Source organism: Melanerpes formicivorus, unplaced genomic scaffold (genome assembly GCF_026170545.1).
Source record: "Melanerpes formicivorus ecotype bairdi unplaced genomic scaffold, bMelFor1.0.p_v2 SCAF_2226, whole genome shotgun sequence".
Taxonomy (NCBI): Eukaryota; Metazoa; Chordata; class Aves; order Piciformes; family Picidae; genus Melanerpes; species Melanerpes formicivorus.
This window is the reverse complement of record NW_027144577.1, coordinates 1,117-26,629: the sequence shown is the minus strand read 5'-3', so window position 1 is coordinate 26,629 and position 25,513 is coordinate 1,117. Positions and strand designations below refer to the sequence as shown.

The 25,513-nt window shown below is 67.1% G+C and overlaps 2 protein-coding genes across 2 annotated transcripts; both read left to right on the top strand.

Annotated features, from left to right (window-relative positions):
- Positions 1–1,453: 1,453 nt before the first annotated feature.
- Positions 1,454–4,430, top strand: RNASEK (ribonuclease K). The gene is made up of 3 exons (XM_068171183.1): positions 1,454–1,684; positions 3,790–3,869; positions 3,974–4,430. Exons 1-3 carry the CDS (start codon positions 1,607–1,609, stop codon positions 4,110–4,112), a joined length of 297 nt encoding a protein of 98 aa, XP_068027284.1. The 5' UTR covers positions 1,454–1,606; the 3' UTR covers positions 4,113–4,430.
- Positions 4,431–5,197: 767 nt separating this feature from the next.
- Positions 5,198–25,282, top strand: CUNH17orf49 (chromosome unknown C17orf49 homolog; the record flags this gene model as incomplete). Its single annotated transcript, XM_068171184.1, is given in 6 exon segments — positions 5,198–5,446; positions 17,077–17,171; positions 22,183–22,284; positions 23,372–23,456; positions 23,459–23,594; positions 25,100–25,282. Coding segments are annotated over 6 exon segments (622 nt in total), but the record flags the coding sequence as incomplete, so codon positions are not given.
- Between the last annotated feature and the right edge of the window lie 231 nt (positions 25,283–25,513).

The following is a 25,513-nucleotide window of genomic DNA, read 5'->3' as shown; positions in this document are numbered from 1 at the left end:
CCTGAGAGGAGGGGCAGGGAGGGGGAGGGGAGGGGAGGGGGGGAGCACCCCTGGGTGCCAAGAGTGAGTCAGCCTGGGGGGGGGGGGGGGTGAGGGGTGGTGGCTGTGACGTCACGGGGGTGCGGCACTCGTGGGGCCGCAGGGGGGACAGGGAGGGACTGGGGGGGGAAGGCACAGGGGACAGGCAGGGACAGGGAGGGACAGGCAGCAGCCGGCAGGGACAGGCAAAGAGTGGCAGGGGACAGGCAGAGGACACCGGGACAGGGCCAGAGCCTGGCAGGGGACAGAGAGGGCCAGGGCCAGAAAGGGCACAGAGGGCAGGGGACAGTGGGGACAAGGGCAGAGGGCACAGGGCACAGGGCCCCCTAGCTAAGGGCAGGGAGGGACGGGGGGCAGGGGACAGGTAAGGGCAGGGGGCAGAGGGGACAGAGGCCAGGTAAGGGCGGGGGCAGGCAAGTGCAGGGGCAGAGGGGACCAGAGGACAGAGGTCAGGTAGGGGCAGGGGGCAGGCAGGGGCAGAGGGGACAAGGGGACAGGGGACAGGGAGGGGCAGGGGGCAGAGGGGACAGAGGTCAGGTAAGGGCAGGGGGCAGGCAGGGGCAGAGGGGACAAGGGGACAGGGAGGGGCAGGGGGCAGAGGGGACAGGTCAGGTAGGGGCAGGGGGCAGGCAGGGGCAGAGGGGACAAGGGGACAGGGGACAGGGAGGGGCAGGGGGCAGAGGGGACAGGTCAGGTAGGGGCAGGGGGCAGGCAGGGGCAGAGGGGACAAGGGGACAGGGAGGGGCAGGGGGGAACAAGGGACAGGCAGGGGCAGAGGGGAGAAGGGGACAGGGAGGGATGGGGGGAACAAGGGACAGGCAGGGGCAGAGGGGACAAGGGGACAGGGAGGGGCAGGGGGGGACAGGGGACAGGCAGGGGCAGGGGACAGGCAGGGGCAGGGGGCAGAGGGGACAGAGGACAGGTAAGGGCAGGGGGCAGAGGGGACAGAGGACAGGTAAGGGCAGGGGGCAGGCAGGGGCAGGGAGGGACAGGGGTCAGGCAGGGGCAGGTGACAGAGGACAGGCAGGGGCAAAGGGGATGAGGGGACAGAGGTTAGGTAAGGGCAGGGGGCAGGCAGGGGCAGGGGGGACGAGGGCAGGGGGCAGGCAGGGGCAGGGGACTAAGGGCAGGGGACTAAGGGCAGGGGGCAGGCAGGGGCAGTGGACAGAGGACAGGGGGCAGGCAGGGGCAGGGGGGACGAGGGCAGGGCACAGCCAGGCCCCCGAACCGCTCTCCTTGGCCCCTTCCCCAGTGCTGCCCCTCGGAGCTCCGCCCGCAGCGCGCAGCCTGCGCGGCAGGGGGCGCTCCACACGGGCGCGCGGGGGGCGGGGGCGTGGCGCCGCGGCGCGGAGGGGGCGTGGCGCGGCGACGCAGGGGGCGTGGCGCGGTGACGCGGGGGGCGTGGCGCGGTGACGCGGGGGGCGGAGCCGGGCAGTCAGCTGCGGCCGTTCCGAGCCCGCAGCAGCCGCAGCGGCTCCCGGGGGGAGGCTTCGCCGCCGCCGCCGCCTGGCCCCGACCCCGACCCCGACCCCGACCCCGACCCCCGGTCCCGGCCCCGGCCCCCGCCATGGTGTCCCTGCTGTGCTGCGGGCCCAAGATGGCGGCCTGCGGGCTCGTCCTCAGCGCCTGGGGGGTGATCATGCTGGTGAGGGAGCCGGGGAGGCGGACGGGGACGGGGGGGGGGAAGGGGCGAGGGGGGATTAGGAGTAATGGGGAACGGATAGGAGGCGCTGGGGGGGACCACGGGAGGGGCTGGGAGGGGGTGGGGAGGAGCTGGAGGGGATTGGGAGTAAGGAGGAAGGGCTAGGGGGGCCTTGGGGGGCACTGTGGGAGGGCTGGGAGGGGGTGGGGGGGACTGGGGAGGGGCAAGGAGGGACTGGGGAAGGACTGGGGGGGACTGGGGAGGGGGTTTGGAAGGACTGGGGGGGATCTGGGGCAAACTGGGGATGGATTGGAGGGGACTGGGAAGGACTTTGGGGGTCGGGGGGGGGTTCCAGTGAGGTTGGGAGGGAGCCTCAGGGAGAGGTGTGGGGGACTGGGGAGGGAGACCCTGCCCCGCCCCCCAGCACCCAACTTCCCCTCAGCTGCCCCTGAGTCACCTCTCCCCCACCAGTCCCTCCCAGTATGCTCCCAGTGAGGTGGTTCTGGTCCCAGCCTGCAGTACAGTAGGCTGGTCCTGGTCCTGGTCCTGGTCCTGGACCCAGTTCAAGCCTTAGTCCTGGTTCTGGTCCCAGTAGCAGTCCTGGTTGAGTTACACTGCTCCCTGCCTGGCTCCCAGTATCTGCTGCTGCTCCCAGTGAGGAGCTTCAGGGCTGGACTGGTCCCAGTGAGGAGCCTCAGGTCCCAGTGAGGAGCTTCAGGCCTGGGCTGGTCCCAGTCCCCCCCCAGTCCCCCTGCCCCCCAGCGCCCAACTTGCCCTCCCCCCCTTCAGGATCCAAGCTGGGCTTGGGGGGAGGGGACAGAGAGCACTGGGAGGGGCTGAGGAGCTTCTGGGGGGGGGTCCAGGAGGACCCCAGGCCCCCCCTGAACCCTCCAGGGACACACCACCCCCCAAAACCTCCTCCTGAGGCTCTCTGCTCCCAGCCTGAGGCTTCCTGGTCCCAGCCTGAGGCTCCCTGCTCCCAGCCTGAGGCTCCCTGGTCCCAGTCTGATTCTTCCTGGTGCCAGCCTGAGGCTCCCTGCTCCCAGCCTGAGGCTTCCTGGTCCCAGCCTGAGGCTTCCTGGTCCCAGCCTGAGGCTCCCTGCTCCCAGCCTGAGGCTCCCTGGTCCCAGCCTGAGGCTCCCTGCTCCCAGCCTGAGGCTTCCTGGTCCCAGCCTGAGGCTCCCTGCTCCCAGCCTGAGGCTCCCTGGTCCCAGCCTGAGGCTCCCTGGTCCCAGCCTGAGGCTCCCTACTCCCAGCCTGAGGCTCCCTGCTCCCAGCCTGAGGCTCCCTGCTCCCAGCCTGAGGCTCCCTGCTCCCAGCCTGAGGCTTCCTGGTCCCAGCCTGAGGCTTCCTGGTCCCAGCCTGAGGCTCCCTGGTCCCAGCCTGAGGCTCCCTGGTCCCAGCCTGAGGCTCCCTGCTCCCAGCCTGAGGCTCCCTGCTCCCAGCCTGAGGCTTCCTGGTCCCAGCCTGAGGCTTCCTGGTCCCAGCCTGAGGCTCCCTGCTCCCAGCCTGAGGCTTCCTGCTCCCAGCCTGAGGCTCCCTGCTCCCAGCCTGATGCTCCCTGGTGCCAGGCTGATGCTCCCTGGTGCCAGGCTGAGGCTCCCTGCTCCCAGCCTGAGGCTCCCTGGTCCCCCTCCTGCCTCATCCAGGACGTTCTGGGGGGGGAGGGGAGTGGAGGACCCCAGGGCTCCCCCAAACCCTCAGCCCCCCCCAAAACCTCCTCCTGTGTCTTCCCCCCCCCGCCCCCCCGTAGCTCCTCCTGGGCATCTTCTGCACCTTGCACTCTGCTGTAATCCTCCAGGACTTTCTGAGGGGATAGTGGAGGACCCCAGCTGCCCCCCAACCCCTCCGGGGCCCCCCCAAACCCCTCCAGAGCCCCCCCTGAACCCCTCCAGGGCCCCCCCAAACCCCTCCCAGGCTACACCCAACCCCCTCCCCCTGTTGCCCCCAGCTCCTCCTGGGCATCTTCTTCACCTTGCACTCATCTGTGCTCATCGAGGACCTTCTGGGGGGGTAGTGGAGGACCCCAGCTGCCCCCAGACCCCTCCAGGGCAACCCCCAAACCCCTCCCGGGCCCCCCCCCAACCCCCTCCCCCTGTTGCCCCCAGGTCCTGCTGGGCATCTTCTTCAACGTGCACTCGGCTGTGCTCATCGAGGACGTGCCCTTCACCGAGGAAGACTTCAAAGAGTAAGCGCCGGGGGGTGGGGAAGGTCCCGCTTTGCCCTGCCCCCTCCCCAAATAACCCTTTCCTCCCGGCCCCTCCCCTCACCGCTGCTCTTTGCGCCCCCCAGCGGCCCCGAGCGGCTCTACCGCCTGTACGAGCAGGTCAGCTACAACTGCTTCATCGCGGCGGGGCTCTACGCCCTGCTGGGAGGCTTCTCCTTCCTCCAGGGCAGGCTCAACAAGCGCAAGGAGTACCTGGTGCGCTGAGGGGAGACCCCCGGGGGGGACCCCCGCGGCTCTCAGGACCCCCCCGGGCTTCCTGACACAGCTTGGAAACACCACACCCCCACCCCCAAACCCTTCCAACCTATCATCTCTCCTTCCCTCCTTCCCCCTAATCCCTCCTCAACCTCTCATCTTTCCTCCCTTCCCCCCCTCCCTCCATCCCCCTCCTCCATCCTCCATCCTCCATCCTCCTTCCTCCATCCTCCTTTCTCCATCCCCTTCCTCCGTCCTCAAGACCAATTCCCAACCCCTCCCCCCCGGGTTGGGACCACCTGGACCAATAAAGTTCTTCCTCCTCTCCCCCCCCCCCCCGGCTCAGTTTTTTGGGGGGGAAAAAGGCCATTTGGGGGAGCAGAGGTGGGGAGGGGAAAGGGGGAGGGGAGAGAGGGGAAGGAGAGAGGAGAGAGGAGAGCAGGGAGGGGAGGGGAGGGGAAGGAGGAGTGGGAGGGAGAGGGGGAGAGGCAGAGGGAGGGGAGGGGTGAGGAGGAAGGAAGGGGATGGGGGAGGGGAAGGGTCGCAGGGGGGAGGGGAGAGGGGGAGGGGAGGGGAAGGAGGAGTGGGAGGGAGACGGGGAGAGGGAGGGGAGGGGATGAGGAGGAAGGGGAGAGGGGGAGGGGAGAGAGGGGAAGGAGAGAGGAGAGCAGGGAGGGGAAGGAGGAGAGAGAGGGAGGGGGGGAGAAGCAGAGGGAGGGGAGGGGGGTGAGGAGGAAGGAAGGGGATGGGGGGAGGGGAAGGGTCGCAGGGGGGAGGGGGAGGGGAGAGCAGCTGGGGGGAAGGGTGGGAGGGGGAGGGGAGAGCGGGGAGGGGAGGGGAAGGAGGAGTGGGAGGGAGAGGGGGAGAGGCAGAGGAAGGGGAGGGGGTGAGGAGGAAGGAAGGGGATGGGGGGACGGGAAGGGTCGCAGGGGAGAGGGGGAGGGGAGAGCAGCTGGGGGGGAAGGGGGGGAGGGGGAGGGGGAAAGCGGAGAGGGGCGGGAGGGGGGCAGGGAGGTGCCGGGGAGGGGGGCGGGGCGCCGGGCGGAAGTGGGCGGGGCGCGGGCCGGAAGTGCGGGGGAAGAGCCGGCGGGAGGGGCGGGGAGGGGGAAGGGAAGGGATCGGAGGCAGGAGCGCGCGCGGGAGGAGGAGGAGGAGGAGGAGCCGGGAGGCGCGGCGCGCGGGCGGGCGCGGGCGGGGGGGAGGGGCAGGGGGCGGGGCGGCAGCAGCGAGGCGCGCGGGGCAGAGCGTGCCCCCCCCCGGCCGCCACCATAGAGGAGCCGGAGCGCAGGCGGCGGCGGCCGGAAGCGCCGGGGCGCGCGGCCATGACGTCAGCGTCCACCAAGGTACGGGGGGGGGGGGGGGAGGGGGAGGGGGAGCCGGGGGGTGCGGTACCGGAATAGACCCCGGGGAGGGGGGGGGGGATAGGGGAGGGACTTCCGGTGGGGCCGGAGGACACTTCCGGCTCGCGGGCGCAGGCTGCGGACTTCCGGTTGGGGCTCGAGGGGGAGAGAGACCTCCAGCCCGGCCTGAGCCTCCCTGAGCCTTCCTGAGCCTCCCTGAGCCCAGCCTGAGGCTCCCTGCTCCCAGCCTGAGGCTCCCTGGTCCCAGCCTGAGGCTCCCTGGTCCCTGCCTGAGGCTCCCTGCTCCCAGCCTGAGGCTCCCTGGTCCCAGCCTGAGGCTCCCTGGTCCCAGCCTGAGGCTCCCTGGTCCCAGCCTGAGGCTCCCTGGTCCCAGCCTGAGGCTCCCTGGTCCCTGCCTGAGGCTCTCTGGTCCCTGCCTGAGGCTCCCTGCTCCCAGCCTGAGGCTCCCTGGTCCCAGCCTGAGGCTCCCTGCTCCCAGCCTGAGGCTCCCTGGTCCCAGCCTGAGGCTCCCTGCTCCCAGCCTGAGGCTCCCTGCTCCCAGCCTGAGGCTCCCTGGTCCCTGCCTGAGGCTCTCTGGTCCCTGCCTGAGCCTCCCTGCTCCCAGCCTGAGGCTCCCTGGTCCCTGCCTGAGGCTCCCTGGTCCCTGCCTGAGGCTCCCTGCTCCCAGCCTGAGGCTCCCTGGTCCCTGCCTGAGGCTCTCTGGTCCCTGCCTGAGCCTCCCTGCTCCCAGCCTGAGGCTCCCTGGTCCCTGCCTGAGGCTCCCTGCTCCCAGCCTGAGGCTCCCTGGTCCCTGCCTGAGGCTCCCTGGTCCCAGCCTGAGGCTCTCTGGTCCCTGCCTGAGGCTCCCTGCTCCCAGCCTGAGGCTCCCTGCTCCCAGCCTGAGGCTCCCTGGTCCCTGCCTGAGGCTCCCTGGTCCCAGCCTGAGGCTCTCTGGTCCCTGCCTGAGGCTCCCTGGTCCCAGCCTGAGGCTCCCTGGTCCCAGCCTGAGGCTCCCTGAGCCCAGCCTGAGGCTCTCTGGTCCCAGCCTGAGGCTCCCTGCTCCCAGCCTGAGGCTCCCTGAGCCCAGCCTGAGGCTCTCTGGTCCCAGCCTGAGGCTCCCTGCTCCCTGCCTGAGGCTCCCTGAGCCCAGCCTGAGGCTCTCTGGTCCCTGGCTGAGGCTCTCTGGTCCCTGGCTGAGGCTCCCTGGTCCCTGGCTGAGGCTCCCTGGCCAAGCTGCCAGCCCCTGGCTGGGACAGCAGCTCCCTGAGCTGGGTGAGGAACTGGCTGGAGGCTGAGCCCAGAGAGTGGTGGTGAATGGTGCCACAGCCAGCTGGCAGCCAGGCACCAGTGCTGTGCCCCAGGGAGCAGTTCCAGCCTGATCAATATCTGTATTGATGATCTGGAGGAGGGCCTTGAGTCCACCAGCAGTACATTAGCAGATGACAGCAAGCTGGGGGCAGGAGTTGATCTGCTGGAGGGCAGAGAGGCTCTGCAGAGGGACCTGGACAGGCTGGGCAGAGGGGCAGAGGCCAAGGGCAGGAGATTGAACACATCCAAGTGCCAGGTGCTGCACATTGGCCACAGCAACCCCAGGCAGAGCTACAGGCTGGGGGCAGAGTGGCTGAGAGCTGCCAAACAGAGAAGGACCTGGGGGTGCTGGTGGATGGTAGGCTGAACATGAGCCAACAATGTGCCCAGGGGGCCAGGAGGGCCAAGGGCATCCTGGGCTGCAGCAGGAGCAGTGTGGCCAGCAGGAGCAGGGAGCTCATCCTGCCCTGTGCTCAGCACTGCTCAGGCCACACCTGGAGTCCTGTGTCCAGCTCTGGGCTCCTCAGGTCAGGAAAGAGGTTGAGCTGCTGGAAGGTGTCCAGAGAAGGGCAACAAAGCTGGGGAGGGGTCTGGAGCACAGCCCTGGGAGGAGAGGCTGAGGGAGCTGGGGTTGCTTAGCCTGGAGAGGAGGAGGCTCAGGGGAGACCTCATTGCCCTCTGCAACTCCCTGCAGGGAGGCTGCAGCCAGGAGGGGGTTGGGCTCTTCTCCCAGGCAGCCAGCACCAGAACAAGAGGACACAGTCTCAGGCTGTGCCAGGGGAGGTTTAGGCTGGAGGTCAGGAAGAAGTTCTACACAGAGAGAGTGATTGCCCCTTGGAATGTGCTGCCTGGGGAGGTGGTGGAGTCCCCATCCCTGGAGGTGCTCAGGAGGAGACTTGCTGGGGTGCTTGGTGCCATGGGTTAGCTGTTTGGGTGGGATGGATTGGTTGATGGGTTGGACACCATGATCTTGAAAGTCTCTTCCAACCTGGTTTAGTTTATTCTCAAAACAAAGGTTTATTCCCTGAGCCTGGCCTGAGCCTCCCTGAGGCTCCCTGCTCCCAGCCTGAGCCTCCCTGAGGCTCCCTGCTCCCAGCCTGAGGCTCCCTGCTCCCAGCCTGAGGCTCCCTGGTCCCTGCCTGAGGCTCCCTGGTCCCTGCCTGAGGCTCCCTGGTCCCAGCCTGAGGCTCCCTGGTCCCAGCCTGAGGCTCCCTGGTCCCAGCCTGAGGCTCCCTGGTCCCTGCCTGAGGCTCCCTGCTCCCAGCCTGAGGCTCCCTGCTCCCAGCCTGAGGCTCCCTGGTCCCAGCCTGAGGCTCCCTGGTCCCTGCCTGAGGCTCCCTGGTCCCTGTCTGAGGCTCCCTGGCCCCATGCTGATCCCAGTCCCATACTGCTGTGGTGCTCTCGGTGCTGCTCCCGGTGCCATGCTGCTCCTTGCTGCTTCTTACTGCCCCCTGCTGGTCTGTAGTAGCCCCATGCTGGCCCGTGCTGGCCCCTGCTGCTCCTTACTGCCCCCTGCTGGTCTGTAGTAGCCCCATGCTGGCCCGTGCTGGCCCCTGCTGCTCCTTACTGCCCCCTGCTGGTGCCTGCCGTCCCGTGCGGGCCTGTGCTGGTCTATACTGGCTCAGACTGACCCACGCTGGTCTGTGGTGATGCACCTTGGCCCATGCTGATTCTTACTGGTCCATAGTGCTCTCCACTGGTCCATACTGGTGCTCACTGGTCCATACTGGTGTTTATTAGCCCATACTGGCTCATACTGGTCATTACTGGCTCATGCTGGTCCACACTGCCCCCTGCTGGTGCTCAGTGGCCGGTGCTGGGCGATGCTGGGCGGTGCTGGGTGATGCTGGGCGGTGCTGGGTGATGCTGGGTGATGCTGGGTGGTGCTGGGTGATGCTGGGTGATGCTGGGTGATGCTGGGTGATGCTGGGCGGTGCTGGGTGATGCTGGGTGATGCTGGGCGGTGCTGGGTGATGCTGGGCGATGCTGGGTGATGCTGGGTGATGCTGGGTGGTGCTGGGTGATGCTGGGTGATGCTGGGCGGTGCTGGGCGGTGCTGGGTGATGCTGGGTGATGCTGGGCGGTGCTGGGTGATGCTGGGTGATGCTGGGTGATGCTGGGCGGTGCTGGGTGGTGCTGGGTGATGCTGGGCGGTGCTGGGCGGTGCTGGGTGATGCTGGGCGATGCTGGGCGGTGCTGGGTGATGCTGGGTGATGCTGGGTGATGCTGGGTGATGCTGGGCGGTGCTGGGTGATGCTGGGCGATGCTGGGCGGTGCTGGGTGATGCTGGGCGGTGCTGGGTGATGCTGGGTGATGCTGGGCGGTGCTGGGTGATGCTGGGTGATGCTGGGCGGTGCTGGGTGATGCTGGGTGGTGCTGGGTGATGCTGGGCGGTGCTGGGTGATGCTGGGTGATGCTGGGTGATGCTGGGCGGTGCTGGGTGGTGCTGGGTGATGCTGGGTGATGCTGGGTGATGCTGGGCGATGCTGGGCGATGCTGGGTGATGCTGGGCGGTGCTGGGTGATGCTGGGTGATGCTGGGCGGTGCTGGGTGATGCTGGGTGATGCTGGGCGGTGCTGGGTGGTGCTGGGGTGGTGCTGGGTGATGCTGGGTGATGCTGGGTGATGCTGGGTGATGCTGGGCGGTGCTGGGTGATGCTGGGTGATGCTGGGCGGTGCTGGGCGGTGCTGGGCGATGCTGGGTGATGCTGGGTGATGCTGGGTGATGCTGGGCGGTGCTGGGCGGTGCTGGGTGATGCTGGGTGATGCTGGGTGATGCTGGGTGGTGCTGGGTGATGCTGGGCGATGCTGGGTGATGCTGGGTGATGCTGGGCGATGCTGGGTGATGCTGGGCGGTGCTGGGTGATGCTGGGTGATGCTGGGCGATGCTGGGCGATGCTGGGCGGTGCTGGGTGATGCTGGGTGGTGCTGGGTGATGCTGGGTGATGCTGGGCGGTGCTGGGCGATGCTGGGTGATGCTGGGTGATGCTGGGTGATGCTGGGTGATGCTGGGCGGTGCTGGGCGATGCTGGGTGATGCTGGGCGGTGCTGGGCGATGCTGGGTGATGCTGGGCGGTGCTGGGCGATGCTGGGCGGTGCTGGGCGATGCTGGGCGATGCTGGGCGGTGCTGGGTGATGCTGGGTGATGCTGGGTGATGCTGGGCGGTGCTGGGTGATGCTGGGTGATGCTGGGTGATGCTGGGTGATGCTGGGCGATGCTGGGTGATGCTGGGCGGTGCTGGGTGATGCTGGGTGATGCTGGGCGGTGCTGGGTGATGCTGGGCGATGCTGGGTGATGCTGGGTGATGCTGGGCGGTGCTGGGTGATGCTGGGTGATGCTGGGTGATGCTGGGTGATGCTGGGTGATGCTGGGCGGTGCTGGGTGATGCTGGGTGATGCTGGGCGGTGCTGGGTGATGCTGGGTGATGCTGGGCGGTGCTGGGTGATGCTGGGTGATGCTGGGTGATGCTGGGCGATGCTGGGTGATGCTGGGTGATGCTGGGTGATGCTGGGTGATGCTGGGTGATGCTGGGTGGTGCTGGGTGATGCTGGGCGGTGCTGGGTGATGCTGGGTGATGCTGGGCGGTGCTGGGTGATGCTGGGTGATGCTGGGTGATGCTGGGCGATGCTGGGCGATGCTGGGTGATGCTGGGCGGTGCTGGGTGATGCTGGGTGATGCTGGGCGATGCTGGGCGGTGCTGGGCGATGCTGGGTGATGCTGGGTGATGCTGGGTGATGCTGGGTGGTGCTGGGTGATGCTGGGTGATGCTGGGTGATGCTGGGCGATGCTGGGCGATGCTGGGCGGTGCTGGGCGGTGCCGGCGCTCAGTAGGTGGTGCTGGGTGATGCTGGGCGATGCTGGGCGGTGCTGGGCTGTGCTGGGAGGTGCTGGTTGGTGCTGGGTGGTGCTGGGCGGTGCCGGCGCTCAGTGGGTGGTGCTGGGTGGTGCTGGGTGATGCTGGGCGGTGCTGGGTGATGCTGGGTGATGCTGGGTGATGCTGGGTGATGCTGGGCGGTGCTGGGTGGTGCTGGGTGATGCTGGGTGATGCTGGGCGATGCTGGGCGATGCTGGGTGATGCTGGGCGGTGCTGGGTGATGCTGGGTGATGCTGGGCGGTGCTGGGTGGTGCTGGGTGATGCTGGGTGATGCTGGGTGATGCTGGGTGATGCTGGGCGGTGCTGGGTGATGCTGGGTGATGCTGGGTGATGCTGGGTGATGCTGGGTGATGCTGGGCGATGCTGGGCGATGCTGGGTGATGCTGGGCGGTGCTGGGTGATGCTGGGTGATGCTGGGCGGTGCTGGGTGGTGCTGGGTGATGCTGGGTGATGCTGGGTGATGCTGGGTGATGCTGGGTGATGCTGGGTGGTGCTGGGCGGTGCTGGGCGGTGCTGGGTGATGCTGGGTGATGCTGGGTGATGCTGGGTGATGCTGGGTGATGCTGGGTGGTGCTGGGTGATGCTGGGCGGTGCTGGGTGATGCTGGGTGATGCTGGGTGATGCTGGGCGGTGCTGGGTGGTGCTGGGTGATGCTGGGTGATGCTGGGTGATGCTGGGTGATGCTGGGTGATGCTGGGTGATGCTGGGTGATGCTGGGCGGTGCTGGGCGGTGCTGGGTGGTGCTGGGTGATGCTGGGCGGTGCTGGGCGGTGCTGGGCGGTGCTGGGCGGTGCTGGGTGATGCTGGGCGGTGCTGGGTGATGCTGGGTGATGCTGGGTGATGCTGGGCGGTGCTGGGCGGTGCTGGGCGGTGCTGGGTGATGCTGGGTGATGCTGGGTGATGCTGGGCGATGCTGGGTGGTGCTGGGGTGGTGCTGGGTGATGCTGGGTGATGCTGGGCGGTGCTGGGTGATGCTGGGCGGTGCTGGGTGGTGCTGGGTGATGCTGGGCGATGCTGGGTGATGCTGGGTGATGCTGGGTGGTGCTGGGCGATGCTGGGTGATGCTGGGTGATGCTGGGCGATGCTGGGTGATGCTGGGTGATGCTGGGTGGTGCTGGGCGATGCTGGGTGATGCTGGGCGGTGCTGGGCGATGCTGGGCGGTGCTGGGTGATGCTGGGTGATGCTGGGCGATGCTGGGTGATGCTGGGTGATGCTGGGTGATGCTGGGTGGTGCTGGGTGATGCTGGGTGATGCTGGGTGATGCTGGGCGATGCTGGGCGATGCTGGGTGATGCTGGGCGGTGCTGGGTGATGCTGGGTGATGCTGGGCGGTGCTGGGTGATGCTGGGTGATGCTGGGCGGTGCTGGGCGATGCTGGGTGATGCTGGGCGGTGCTGGGTGATGCTGGGCGGTGCTGGGTGATGCTGGGTGATGCTGGGCGGTGCTGGGCGGTGCTGGGCGGTGCTGGGCGGTGCTGGGTGATGCTGGGCGATGCTGGGTGATGCTGGGTGATGCTGGGCGATGCTGGGTGGTGCTGGGGTGGTGCTGGGTGATGCTGGGTGATGCTGGGTGATGCTGGGCGATGCTGGGCGATGCTGGGTGATGCTGGGCGGTGCTGGGTGATGCTGGGTGATGCTGGGTGATGCTGGGTGATGCTGGGTGATGCTGGGCGGTGCTGGGCGGTGCTGGGTGATGCTGGGTGATGCTGGGTGATGCTGGGTGATGCTGGGTGATGCTGGGTGATGCTGGGTGATGCTGGGCGGTGCTGGGTGATGCTGGGTGGTGCTGGGTGATGCTGGGTGATGCTGGGTGATGCTGGGCGGTGCTGGGTGATGCTGGGTGATGCTGGGTGATGCTGGGTGATGCTGGGTGGTGCTGGGTGATGCTGGGCGATGCTGGGTGATGCTGGGCGGTGCTGGGTGATGCTGGGCGGTGCTGGGTGATGCTGGGTGATGCTGGGCGGTGCTGGGCGGTGCTGGGCGGTGCTGGGCGGTGCTGGGTGATGCTGGGCGATGCTGGGTGATGCTGGGTGATGCTGGGCGATGCTGGGTGGTGCTGGGGTGGTGCTGGGTGATGCTGGGTGATGCTGGGTGATGCTGGGCGATGCTGGGCGATGCTGGGTGATGCTGGGCGGTGCTGGGTGATGCTGGGTGATGCTGGGTGATGCTGGGTGATGCTGGGTGATGCTGGGCGATGCTGGGTGATGCTGGGTGATGCTGGGCGGTGCTGGGTGATGCTGGGTGATGCTGGGCGGTGCTGGGTGGTGCTGGGGTGGTGCTGGGTGATGCTGGGTGATGCTGGGTGATGCTGGGTGATGCTGGGCGGTGCTGGGCGGTGCTGGGCGATGCTGGGTGATGCTGGGTGATGCTGGGTGATGCTGGGTGGTGCTGGGTGATGCTGGGTGATGCTGGGTGATGCTGGGTGATGCTGGGTGATGCTGGGCGGTGCTGGGTGATGCTGGGTGATGCTGGGCGGTGCTGGGTGATGCTGGGCGATGCTGGGCGATGCTGGGTGATGCTGGGCGGTGCTGGGCGGTGCTGGGTGATGCTGGGCGGTGCTGGGCGGTGCTGGGTGATGCTGGGTGATGCTGGGTGATGCTGGGTGGTGCTGGGTGATGCTGGGTGATGCTGGGCGATGCTGGGCGGTGCTGGGTGATGCTGGGTGATGCTGGGCGATGCTGGGCGATGCTGGGCGGTGCTGGGTGATGCTGGGTGGTGCTGGGTGATGCTGGGTGATGCTGGGTGGTGCTGGGTGATGCTGGGTGATGCTGGGTGATGCTGGGCGGTGCTGGGTGATGCTGGGTGATGCTGGGCGGTGCTGGGCGATGCTGGGCGGTGCTGGGTGGTGCTGGGTGATGCTGGGTGATGCTGGGTGATGCTGGGTGATGCTGGGCAGTGCTGGGTGATGCTGGGTGATGCTGGGCGGTGCTGGGTGATGCTGGGTGATGCTGGGTGATGCTGGGCGGTGCTGGGTGATGCTGGGTGATGCTGGGCGGTGCTGGGTGATGCTGGGTGATGCTGGGTGATGCTGGGTGATGCTGGGCGGTGCTGGGCGATGCTGGGTGATGCTGGGCGGTGCTGGGCGATGCTGGGTGATGCTGGGCGGTGCTGGGCGATGCTGGGCGGTGCTGGGCGATGCTGGGCGATGCTGGGCGGTGCTGGGTGATGCTGGGCGATGCTGGGCGGTGCTGGGTGATGCTGGGTGATGCTGGGTGATGCTGGGCGGTGCTGGGTGATGCTGGGTGATGCTGGGTGATGCTGGGTGATGCTGGGCGGTGCTGGGCGATGCTGGGTGATGCTGGGCGGTGCTGGGTGATGCTGGGTGATGCTGGGCGGTGCTGGGCGATGCTGGGCGGTGCTGGGCGATGCTGGGTGATGCTGGGCGGTGCTGGGCGATGCTGGGTGATGCTGGGCGGTGCTGGGCGGTGCTGGGTGATGCTGGGCGATGCTGGGTGATGCTGGGCGGTGCTGGGTGATGCTGGGTGATGCTGGGTGATGCTGGGCGATGCTGGGCGATGCTGGGTGATGCTGGGTGATGCTGGGTGATGCTGGGTGATGCTGGGTGATGCTGGGCGGTGCTGGGCGGTGCTGGGTGATGCTGGGCGATGCTGGGCGATGCTGGGTGATGCTGGGTGATGCTGGGTGATGCTGGGCGATGCTGGGCGATGCTGGGTGATGCTGGGCGGTGCTGGGTGATGCTGGGTGATGCTGGGCGGTGCTGGGTGATGCTGGGTGATGCTGGGCGATGCTGGGCGATGCTGGGTGATGCTGGGTGATGCTGGGTGATGCTGGGTGATGCTGGGTGATGCTGGGCGATGCTGGGCGATGCTGGGTGATGCTGGGCGGTGCTGGGTGATGCTGGGTGATGCTGGGTGATGCTGGGCGATGCTGGGCGATGCTGGGCGATGCTGGGCGGTGCTGGGTGATGCTGGGTGATGCTGGGTGATGCTGGGTGATGCTGGGCGATGCTGGGCGATGCTGGGCGGTGCTGGGTGATGCTGGGTGGTGCTGGGTGATGCTGGGCGGTGCTGGGTGATGCTGGGTGGTGCTGGGTGATGCTGGGTGATGCTGGGTGATGCTGGGCGGTGCTGGGTGATGCTGGGTGGTGCTGGGTGATGCTGGGTGATGCTGGGCGATGCTGGGCGATGCTGGGCGATGCTGGGTGATGCTGGGCGATGCTGGGTGATGCTGGGTGATGCTGGGTGATGCTGGGTGATGCTGGGCGATGCTGGGCGGTGCTGGGTGATGCTGGGTGATGCTGGGTGATGCTGGGTGATGCTGGGTGATGCTGGGTGATGCTGGGTGATGCTGGGTGGTGCTGGGTGATGCTGGGTGATGCTGGGTGATGCTGGGTGATGCTGGGCGATGCTGGGTGATGCTGGGTGATGCTGGGTGATGCTGGGTGGTGCTGGGTGATGCTGGGTGATGCTGGGTGATGCTGGGTGATGCTGGGCGATGCTGGGCGATGCTGGGCGATGCTGGGTGATGCTGGGCGATGCTGGGTGATGCTGGGTGATGCTGGGTGATGCTGGGCGGTGCTGGGTGATGCTGGGTGATGCTGGGCGATGCTGGGCGATGCTGGGCGGTGCTGGGTGATGCTGGGTGATGCTGGGCGATGCTGGGCGATGCTGGGTGATGCTGGGCGATGCTGGGTGATGCTGGGTGATGCTGGGTGATGCTGGGCGGTGCTGGGCGGTGCTGGGTGATGCTGGGTGATGCTGGGTGATGCTGGGCGGTGCTGGGTGATGCTGGGTGATGCTGGGCGATGCTGGGCGATGCTGGGTGATGCTGGGCGGTGCTGGGTGATGCTGGGTGATGCTGGGTGATGCTGGGTGATGCTGGGCGATGCTGGGCGATGCTGGGCGGTGCTGGGTGATGCTGGGTGGTGCTGGGTGATGCTGGGCGGTGCTGGGTGATGCTGGGTGATGCTGGGTGATGCTGGGCGGTGCTGGGTGATGCTGGGTGGTGCTGGGTGATGCTGGGTGATGCTGGGTGATGCTGGGTGATGCTGGGTGATGCTGGGTGATGCTGGGTGGTGCTGGGTGATGCTGGGCGGTGCTGGGTGATGCTGGGTGGTGCTGGGTGATGCTGGGCGGTGCTGGGTGATGCTGGGTGGTGCTGGGTGATGCTGGGTGATGCTGGGTGATGCTGGGCGGTGCTGGGTGATGCTGGGTGGTGCTGGGTGATGCTGGGTGATGCTGGGCGATGCTGGGCGATGCTGGGCGATGCTGGGTGATGCTGGGCGATGCTGGGTGATGCTGGGTGATGCTGGGTGATGCTGGGTGATGCTGGGTGATGCTGGGTGATGCTGGGCGATGCTGGGCGATGCTGGGCGGTGCTGGGTGATGCTGGGTGATGCTGGGTGATGCTGGGTGATGCTGGGTGATGCTGGGTGATGCTGGGTGGTGCTGGGTGATGCTGGGTGATGCTGGGTGATGCTGGGTGATGCTGGGCGATGCTGGGCGGTGCTGGGTGATGCTGGGTGATGCTGGGTGATGCTGGGTGGTGCTGGGTGATGCTGGGTGATGCTGGGTGATGCTGGGTGATGCTGGGCGATGCTGGGCGATGCTGGGCGATGCTGGGTGATGCTGGGCGATGCTGGGTGATGCTGGGTGATGCTGGGTGATGCTGGGCGGTGCTGGGTGATGCTGGGTGATGCTGGGCGATGCTGGGCGATGCTGGGCGGTGCTGGGTGATGCTGGGTGATGCTGGGCGATGCTGGGCGATGCTGGGTGATGCTGGGCGATGCTGGGTGATGCTGGGTGATGCTGGGTGATGCTGGGCGGTGCTGGGCGGTGCTGGGTGATGCTGGGTGATGCTGGGTGATGCTGGGCGGTGCTGGGTGATGCTGGGTGATGCTGGGCGATGCTGGGCGATGCTGGGTGATGCTGGGCGGTGCTGGGTGATGCTGGGTGATGCTGGGTGATGCTGGGTGATGCTGGGCGATGCTGGGCGATGCTGGGCGGTGCTGGGTGATGCTGGGTGGTGCTGGGTGATGCTGGGCGGTGCTGGGTGATGCTGGGTGATGCTGGGTGATGCTGGGTGATGCTGGGCGATGCTGGGCGATGCTGGGCGGTGCTGGGCGGTGCCGGCGCTCAGTAGGTGGTGCTGGGTGATGCTGGGCGATGCTGGGCGGTGCTGGGCTGTGCTGGGAGGTGCTGGTTGGTGCTGGGTGGTGCTGGGCGGTGCCGGCGCTCAGTGGGTGGTGCTGGGTGGTGCTGGGCGATGCTGGGCGGTGCTGGGCTGTGCTGGGAGGTGCTGGTTGGTGCTGGGTGGTGCTGGGCGGTGCCGGCGCTCAGTGGGTGGTGCTGGGCGGTGCCGGCGCTCAGTGGGTGGTGCTGGGCGGTGCTGGGCGGTGCTGGGCGGTGCTGGGCAGTGCCGGTGCTCACTGGGCGGTGCTGGGCAGTGCTGGTGCCGGTCGGTGCCGGCGCTCAGCGGTGCTGCCGGTACAGGTGGGGGAGATCTTCTCGGCGGCAGGGGCGGCGTTCACCAAGCTGGGGGAGCTCACCATGCAGCTGCACCCCGTGGCAGACTGCTCCCCCGCAGGGTGAGACCCACGGGCAGGGGCTGGGGGGCGCTGGGAGGGGCTGGGAGGGACTGGGAGGGACTGGGAGGGGATGGGGGGCACTGGGAGGGGATTGGGAGGGACTGGGAGGGACTGGGAGGGGCTGGGGGGCACTGGGAGGGGATTGGTGGGGACTGGGAGGGGGCTGGGGGGGGATTGGGGGGGGGGCCGGGAGGGGGCTGGGAGGAGGTCTGGGGGTCCCCATGGGACCTGAGACATCACCATAGGGTCCTGGGGAGGGTCTCTAGGACCCTGGGGATCCCCATAGGGGCCTTTGGGGTCCCTCTGGGGTCTGGGGGTCTCTGTAGGACTAGGGGGGTCCCCATGGGTGTCTGGGGGTCCCCATAGGACTTGGGGTCCTTATGCGATTTAGGGGTCCCCATAGGGGTCGGGGGGAGGGTCTCTAGGACTCTGGGGATGCCCATGGGGAGCTTTGGGGTCCCTATGGGGTCTGGGGATCCCTGTAGGACTTGGGGGGTCCCTATGGGATTGGGGGTCCCTATAAGGGGTCTAGGGGTCCCCATAGGACTTGTGGGGTCCCTGTGGGGGTCTGAGGGTCTTTATAGGGAGCTCTGGGGAGGGTCTCTAGGACCCTGGGGATCCCTCTAGGGAGCTTTGGGGTCCCCATGGGGGTCTGGGGATCCCTATAGGACTTGGGGGTCCCTATGGGATTTGGGGGGGTCCCCATGGGGGTCTGGGGGTCCCTGTAGCACTTGGGGGTCCTTATAGGATTTGGAGGTCCCCATAGGGGTATGGGGGTCCCCATAGGACTTGTGGGGTCCCCATAGGGATCTGGGGGTCCTTATAGACTTTTGGGGGGGTCCCCATAGGGCTCGGGGGAGGGTCTCTAGGACCCTGGGGATTCCTGTAGGGAGCTTTGGGGTCCCTCTGGGGTCTGAAGGCTCTTATAGGACTTGGGGGTCCCCATGGGGGTCTGGGGGTCCCCGTAGGACTTGGGGGTCTCTATAGGATTTGGGGGTCCCCATAGGGGTCTGGGGGTCCTTATAGACTTTTGGGGGCTCCCCATAGGGCTCAGGGGAGGGTCTCTAGGACCCTGGGGATCCCTGTAGGGAGCTTTGGGGTCGCTTTGGGATCTGAAGGATCCTATAGGCCTTGGGGTTCCCATGGGGGTCTGGGGGTCCCCATAGGACTTGGGGGTCCCTATGGGATTTGGGGGATCCCCATGGGGGTCTGGGGGTCCTTATAGGAGGCTGGGGGGTCCCTATAGGACTTTGGGGATCCTATAGGATTTGGGGGTCCCCATAGGGGTCTAGAGGTCCCCATAGGACTTGTGGGGTCCCTGTGGGGGTCTGAGGGTCTTTATAGGGAGCTGTGGGGAGGGTCTCTAGGACCCTGGGGATCCCCATAGGGAGCTTTGGGGTCCCTCTGGGGTGTGGGGGGTCCCTATAGGACTTGGGGTTCCTATGGGACTGGGGGGGGTCCCCATAGAGGTCTGGGGAGGGTTTCTAGGACCCTGGGGATCCCCATAGGGAGCTTTGGGGTTCCTTATGGGAGTCTGGGGGTTCCTATAGGACTTGGGGGTTCCTATGGGATTGGGGGGTCCCCATAGAGGTCTGGGGAGGGTCTCTAGGACTCTGGGGATCCCCATAGGGAGCTTTGGGGTTCCTTATGGGAGTCTGGGGGTTCCTATAGGACTTGGGGGTTCCTATGGGATTGGGGGGGTCCCAATGGGGGTCTGGGGGGTCCCTATAGGACTTGGGAGTTCCTATAGGATTTGGGGGTCCCTATGGCGGGTCTGGGGGTCCCTGTAGGACTTGGGGGGGTCCTTGTGGGGGTCTGAGGGTCTTTATAGGGAGCTCTGAGGAGGGTCTCTAGGACCCTGGGGATCTCCATTGGGAGCTGTGGGGTCCCTATGGGGTCTGAAGGTTCTGATAGGGCTTGGAGGTCCCTATAGGACTTGGGGGGTCCCCATAGGGGTCTGGGGGTCATTACAGGACTGGAGGGGGTTCCTATGGGATTTGGGGGTCCCCATGGGGGTCTAGGGGCTCCTATAGGAGTCTGGGTGTCCCTATAGGCTTTTGGGGGTCCTCATAGAAGTCTGGGGAGGGTCTCTAGGACCCTGGGGATCCCTCTAGGGAGCTTTGGGGTCCCCATGGGGGTCTGGGGATCCCTATGGGATTTGTGGAGTCCCCATGGGGGTCTGGGGACTCCTATGGGATTTGGGGGGTCCCTGTGGGGGTCTGGGGGTTCCTATGGGGTTTGGGGGTCCCTATGGGGGGTCTGGGGGTCCCTATGGGATTTGGGGGGTCCCTATGGGGGTCCCTATAGGACCTGAGGCATTCCCATGGGGTTCTGGGGAGGGTCTCTAGGACCCTGGGGATCCCTATTGAGAGCTTTGGGGTCCCTATGGGGTCTGGGGGGTCCCTATAGGAGGCTGCTAGTCCATATGGGATTTGGGGGGTCCCCATGAGGGTCTGGGGGGTCCCTATAGAACTTGGGGGTCCCTGTGGGATTTGGGGGTCCCCATGGGGGTCTGGGGGTCCTTATAGACTTTTGGGGGGTCCCCATAGGGCTCGGGGGAGGGTCTCTAGGACCCTGGGGATCCCTGTAGGGAGCTTTGGGGTCGCTTTTGAAGGATGCTATAGGACTTGGGGTTCCCATGGGGGTCTGGGGGGTCCCCATAGGACTTGGGGGTCCCTATGGGATTTGGGGGATCCCCATGGGGGTCTGGGGGGTCCTTACAGGAGGCTGGGGGGTCCCTATAGGACTTTGGGGATCCTATAAGATTTGGGGGTCCCCATAGGGGTCTAGGGATCCCCATAGGACTTGTGGGGGTCCCTGTGGGGGTCTGAGGGTCTTTATAGGGAGCTCTGGGGAGGGTCTCTAGGACCCTGGGGATCCCCATAGGGAGCTTTGGGGTCCCTCTGGGGTGTGGGGGGTCCCTATAGGACTTGGGGTTCCTATGGGACTGGGGGGGTCCCCATAGAGGTCGGGGGAGGGTCTCTAGGACCCTGGGGATCCCTATAGGGAGCTTTGAGGTTCCTTATGGGAGTCTGGGGGTTCCTATAGGACTTGGGGGTTCCTATGGGATTGGGGGTGGTCCCAATGGGGGTCTGGGGGGTCCCTATAGGACTTGGGAGTTCCTATAGGATTTGGGGGGTCCCTATGGGGGGGTCTGGGGGTCCCTGTAGGACTTGGGGGGGTCCCTGTGGGGGTCTGAGGGTCTTTATAGGGGGCTCTGGGGAGGGTCTCTAGGACCCTGGGGATCCCCATTGGGAGCTGTGGGGTCCCTATGGGGTCTGAAGGTTCTGATAGGGCTTGGAGGTCCCTATAGGACTTGGGGGGTCCCCATAGGGATCTGGGGGTCATTATAGGACTGGAGGGGTTCCTATGGGATTTTGGGGGTCCCCATGGGGGTCTAGGGGCTCCTATAGGAGTCTGGGTGTCCCTATAGGCTTTTGGGGGTCCCCATAGAAGTCTGAGGAGGGTCTCTAGGACCCTGGGGATCCCTCTAGGGAGCTTTGGGGTCCCCATGGGGGTCTGGGGGGTCCCTATGGGATTTGGGGGGTCCCCATGGGGGTCCGGGGGTCCCCATAGGACCTGAGGCATTCCCATAGGGCTCTGGGGAGGGTCTCTAGGACCCTGGGGATCCCTATTGAGAGCTTTGGGGTCCCTATGGGGTCTGGGGGGTCCCTATAGGAGGCTGCTAGTCTCTATGGGATTTGGGGGGGTCCCCATGGGGGTCTGGGGGGTCCTTATAGACTTTCGAGGGGTCCCCATAGGGCTCGCGGGAGGGTCTCTAGGACCCTGGGGATCTCCATTGAGAGCTTTGGGGTCTCTCTGGGGTCTGAAGGTTCCTATAGGACTTGGGGGTCCCCATGGGGGTCTGGGGGTCCCCATAGCACTTGGGGGGTCCCTGTGGGGGTCTGAGGGTCTTTTATAGGGAGCTCTGGGAAGGGTATCTAGGACCCTGGGGATGCCCATGGTGAGGTTTGGGGGTCCCTATGGGGTCTGGGGTCCCTATAGGACTTGGGAGTGTCTATAGGATTTTGGGGTCCCCAGGGGTCTGGAGGTCCGCATAGGACTTGGGGGGTCCCCATAGGGGTCTGGGGGGTCACTATGGGACTGGAGGGGTTCCTATGGGATTTGGGGGTCCCCATGGGGGTCTAGGGGCTCCTATAGGAGTCTGGGTGTTCATATAGGCTTTTGGGGGTCCCCATAGAAGTCTGAGAAGGGTCTCTAGGACCCTGGGGATCCCTCTAGGGAGCTTTGGGGTCCCCATGGGGGTCTGGGGGTTCCTATGGGGTTTGGGGGGGTCCCTATGGGGGTCTGGGAGTCCCTATGGGATTTGGGGGTCCCCATGGGGGTCCGGGGGTCCCCATAGGACCTGAGGCATTCCCATAGGGCTCTGGGGAGGGTCTCTAGGACCCTGGGGATCCCTATTGAGAGCTTTGGGGTCCCTATGGGGTCTGGGGGTCCCTGTAGGAGGCTGCTAGTCCATATGGGATTTGGGGGGGTCCCCATGGGGGTCTGGGGGGTCCCTATAGAACTTGGGGGTCCCTGTGGGATTTGGGGGTCCCCATGGGGGTCGGGGGTCCTTATAGACTTTTGGGGGGTCCCCATAGGGCTCGGGGAAGGGTTTCTAGGACCGTGGGGATCCCCATGGGGAGCTTTGGGGTCCCTCTGGTGTCTGAAGGTTCCTATAGGACTTGGGGGGTCCCCATGGGGGTCTGGGGGTCCCTATGGGATTTGGGGGGTCCCCATGGGGGGTCCGGGGGTCCCCATAGGACCTGAGGCATTCCCATAGGGCTCTGGGGAGGGTCTCTAGGACCCTGGGGATCCCCATGGGGAGCTTTGGGGTCCCTCTGGGGTCTGAAAGTTCTGATAGGGACTTGGAGGGTCCCTATAGCACTTGGGGGTCCCTGGGGGGGTCTGGGGGGTCCCTGTAGGACTTGGGGGGTCCCCGCGGGGGGTCTGGGGGTGCCGCTGGGGTTTGGGGGGTCCCCCGCTGAGCCCTCCCTGCCCCCCCCAGGGCCAAGTGGACGGAGCCGGAGCTGGAGCTGCTGCGGGCGGCCGTGCGGCGCTTCGGGGAGGACCTCAACAGGCTGAGCGCCCTCATCCGGGACAGGACCCTGTGAGGGGCACCCCAAAAGCCCCCTGCACCCCAAAACCTTCCTGGGGATCCCCCAGAGCCCCCCCCGGCACCCCAGACCCCCCCCAGGGACCCCCAATCCCCACCCAGGGACCCCCAAACCCCCTCCGGGAGCAGCCGCAGAGCCTCTGTGGGGAGAGCCAGGACCCCCGGGGGGGACCCCAAAGCCTTCCTGGGGGACCCCAAAACCCCCCCGCACCCCAAAACCTTCCTGGGGGACCCCCCCGAGCTCCCCCCGGACCCCAGACCCCCCCAGGGATCCCCAACCCCCACCCAGGGACCCCCCAAACCCCCTCCGGGAGCAGCCGCAGAGCCTCTGCAGGGAGGGTCAGGACCCCCGGGGGGGGACCCCAAAACCCTCCTGGGGGACCCCCAAAACCTTCCTGGGGGACCCCAAAACCCTCTTGGGAACCCCAAAAACTGCCCTGGGGACCCCAAAATGATCTTGGGGCTCTCAAAGCAGGCCCCTGGGGGGACCCCCAAAGCCCCCCCTCTAGGGAGGAGCTCGGCGAGGACCGGGGGGGAGGACCCCAAAACCTTCCTGGGGGACCCCAAAAAGCTCTCCCGGGGGGGTGGGGACCCCAAAATCAGGGCCCAAAGGGGTGGGAGGAGCTCAAAGGTGGTCCCTGGGGGGGGGGAACCCAAAGCTGATCCGGGGGGGGGGGGTGGAGGGGGTGAGGGGGGGGTCCCCCAGAGCTGATCCTGGGGGGGGTCTGGGGGGGGTCCCCCAGAGCTGATCCTGGGGGGTCTGGGGGGGAGGTGTGAGGGGGGGGACCCCAAAGCTTGATCTTGGGGGGTCTTGGGGGGGGATGAGGGGGGACCCCAAAACTGATCCTGAGGGGGGTCTGGGGGGGGAGGGGTTGAGGGGGGGTCCCCAAAGTGATCCTGGGGGGTGGGTTGAGGGGGGAACTGGGGGGGTCTGGGGGGGGTGTGTTTGAGGGGGGGGTCCCCAGAGCTGATCCTGGGGGGTCCGGGGGAGATGTGAAGGGGGGACTGGGGGTGTCTGGGGGGGGGTTGAGGGGGGGGTCCCCCAGGGCTGATCCCTGTGCCCCCCTTGCCCCCCCCCCAGGGCTCAGATCAAGGCCACAGCCAAGCGCAAGGCCTATGAGGATTCGGGGGTCCCCCTGCCCCCCCCCCCCGCCCCAGCCCCCCCTGCCCCCCCCCCCACGACTCCCCCCAAGAAGGGACCCCGGAAGAGCGGGGGAGGGGCAGCGGCTGGGACCCCCCCCCAGAGCTCAGCCCCCCCGGGGACCCCCCAGGACCCCCCCCCAGCAAGAAGCAGAAGCTGACAGGTAAGGGGAGGGGGGGAGCCCCCCAAGACCCCCACCCCCAGCACCCCAAACCCCTCCCCCTAGGATCCCCCCCACCCCCCCCCAGGGACCCCCAAGAACCCCCCCCAGGGCCTGGCCCCTCCCCACCACTGCATTTGAGGCTCCCCAAGACCCCCCCCCAGGGTCTCCCCCCAATCCCTTCCCCCCCCCCCCCCAGCCCCCTCCCCATTTAATTTTAGGGCCCTCCCCCCCCCAAGACCCCAAGACCTCTCCCCCATTTTAGGGTGCCCAAGATCCCCCCCAGGTCTCCAAGACCCCCCCCAGGGACCCCCCCTCAATTTCAGGCTCCCCAAGATCCCCTCAGGACCCACCAGGCCCCCCTGAGGTCTCCCCCAGTCCCTCCCCCCCCGTTCTAAGCCCCTCCCCAGCCCCCTCCCCATTTAAATCCTGGGGTCCCCAAGACCCCCCCCCCTAGGTCTCCAAGATGCTCCAGGAGCCCCCCCCCAGGACCCCCCCCTCCAATTTTAGGGTGCCCAAGGACCCCCCCCCAGGTCTCCCCCAGTCCCTCCCCCCCTGTTCTAAGCCCCCCCCAGCCCCCTCCCCCATTTAATCCTGGGCTCCCCAGGACCCCCCCCAGGTCTCCCAGGCAGCTTCTATTGACCCCCCCCGCAATTTTAGAGGTCCCCAAGACCCCCCCCCCAGGATCCCAAGACCCTCCCAGGGTCCCCCCCAGGTCACCCCCAGTCCCTCCCCCCCCATTCTAAGCCCCCCCCCAGCCCCTCCTCCCCATTTAATCCTGGGGTCCCCAAGACCCCCCCCCCCTCGGTCCTCCAAGATACTCGCAGGAGCCCCCTCAGGACCCCCCCTCCAATTTTGGGGTGCCCAAGACCCCCCCCCAGGTCTCCCCTAATCAGCCCCCCCCCCAGCCCCCTCCCCATTTAATTTTAGGGTCCCCAAGCTCTCCCCCCCCAAGACCCCAAGACCCCTCCCCCAATTTTGGGGTGCCCAAGACCCCTCCCCAGGGGTCCCCCAGTCCCTCCCCCCTGTTCTAAGCCCCCCCCAGCCCCCTCCCCACTTAATCCTGGGCTCCCCAGGACCCCCCCCCAGGGACCCCCCCTCAATTTCAGGCTCCCCAAGACCCCCTCAGGACCCCCCCAGGCCCCCCTGAGGTCTCCCCCAGTCCCCTCCCCCCCCCATTCTAAGCCCCCCCCCAGCCCCCTCCCCATTTAATCCTGGGTCCCCAGGACCCCCCAGATCTCCAAGATGCTCCCAGGAGCTCCCCCCAGGACCCCCCCCCCCCCATTTTGGGGTGCCCAAGACCCTCCCCAGGTCTCCAAGACCCCCCCAGGGACCCCCCCTCAATTTCAGGCTCCCCAAGACCCCCTCAGGACCCCCCCAGGCCCCCCTGAGGTCTCCCCCAGTCCCTCCCCCCCATTTTAAAGCCCCCCCCAGCCCCCCTCCCCATTCACTTTAAGGGCCCCCCCCAGGCCCCCATTGATTTTTGGGGTCCCCTCTCCCCCCCCCAGACCCCTCCCAGGGTGAGGCTGAGGCCTGTGGGGACCTGGTGGACATCGAGGGGCTGGGGGAGACCCCCCCCCAAAAGAGGCTCAGCTTTGAGCAAGGTCAGCATCTGGGGGGGGGGGGTCCCCAAAAACCCGCGGGGGGGCTCTGGGAGACCCCCAAAAAAAGGATTGGGGAGGGGGGGAGAGGCCCAAATGGGGAGGGGGGCTGGCAGGGGGACCCCAAAAAGCAATGGGGGGGGCTGGGGGTCCCTAGAATTAAAGGGGGAGGGGGGCTGGGGGGGGCTTAAAGTGGGGGGGCACTGGGGGGGGGTCCCTGAGGGGTTCTTGGGGGGGTTTGGGGGTGGGGGGGAGCTGGGGGGGGTCCCAGGGGGGGGACTCTATATTGGGGGGGGGTCTGGGGGGGTCCCAGAGGGGGTT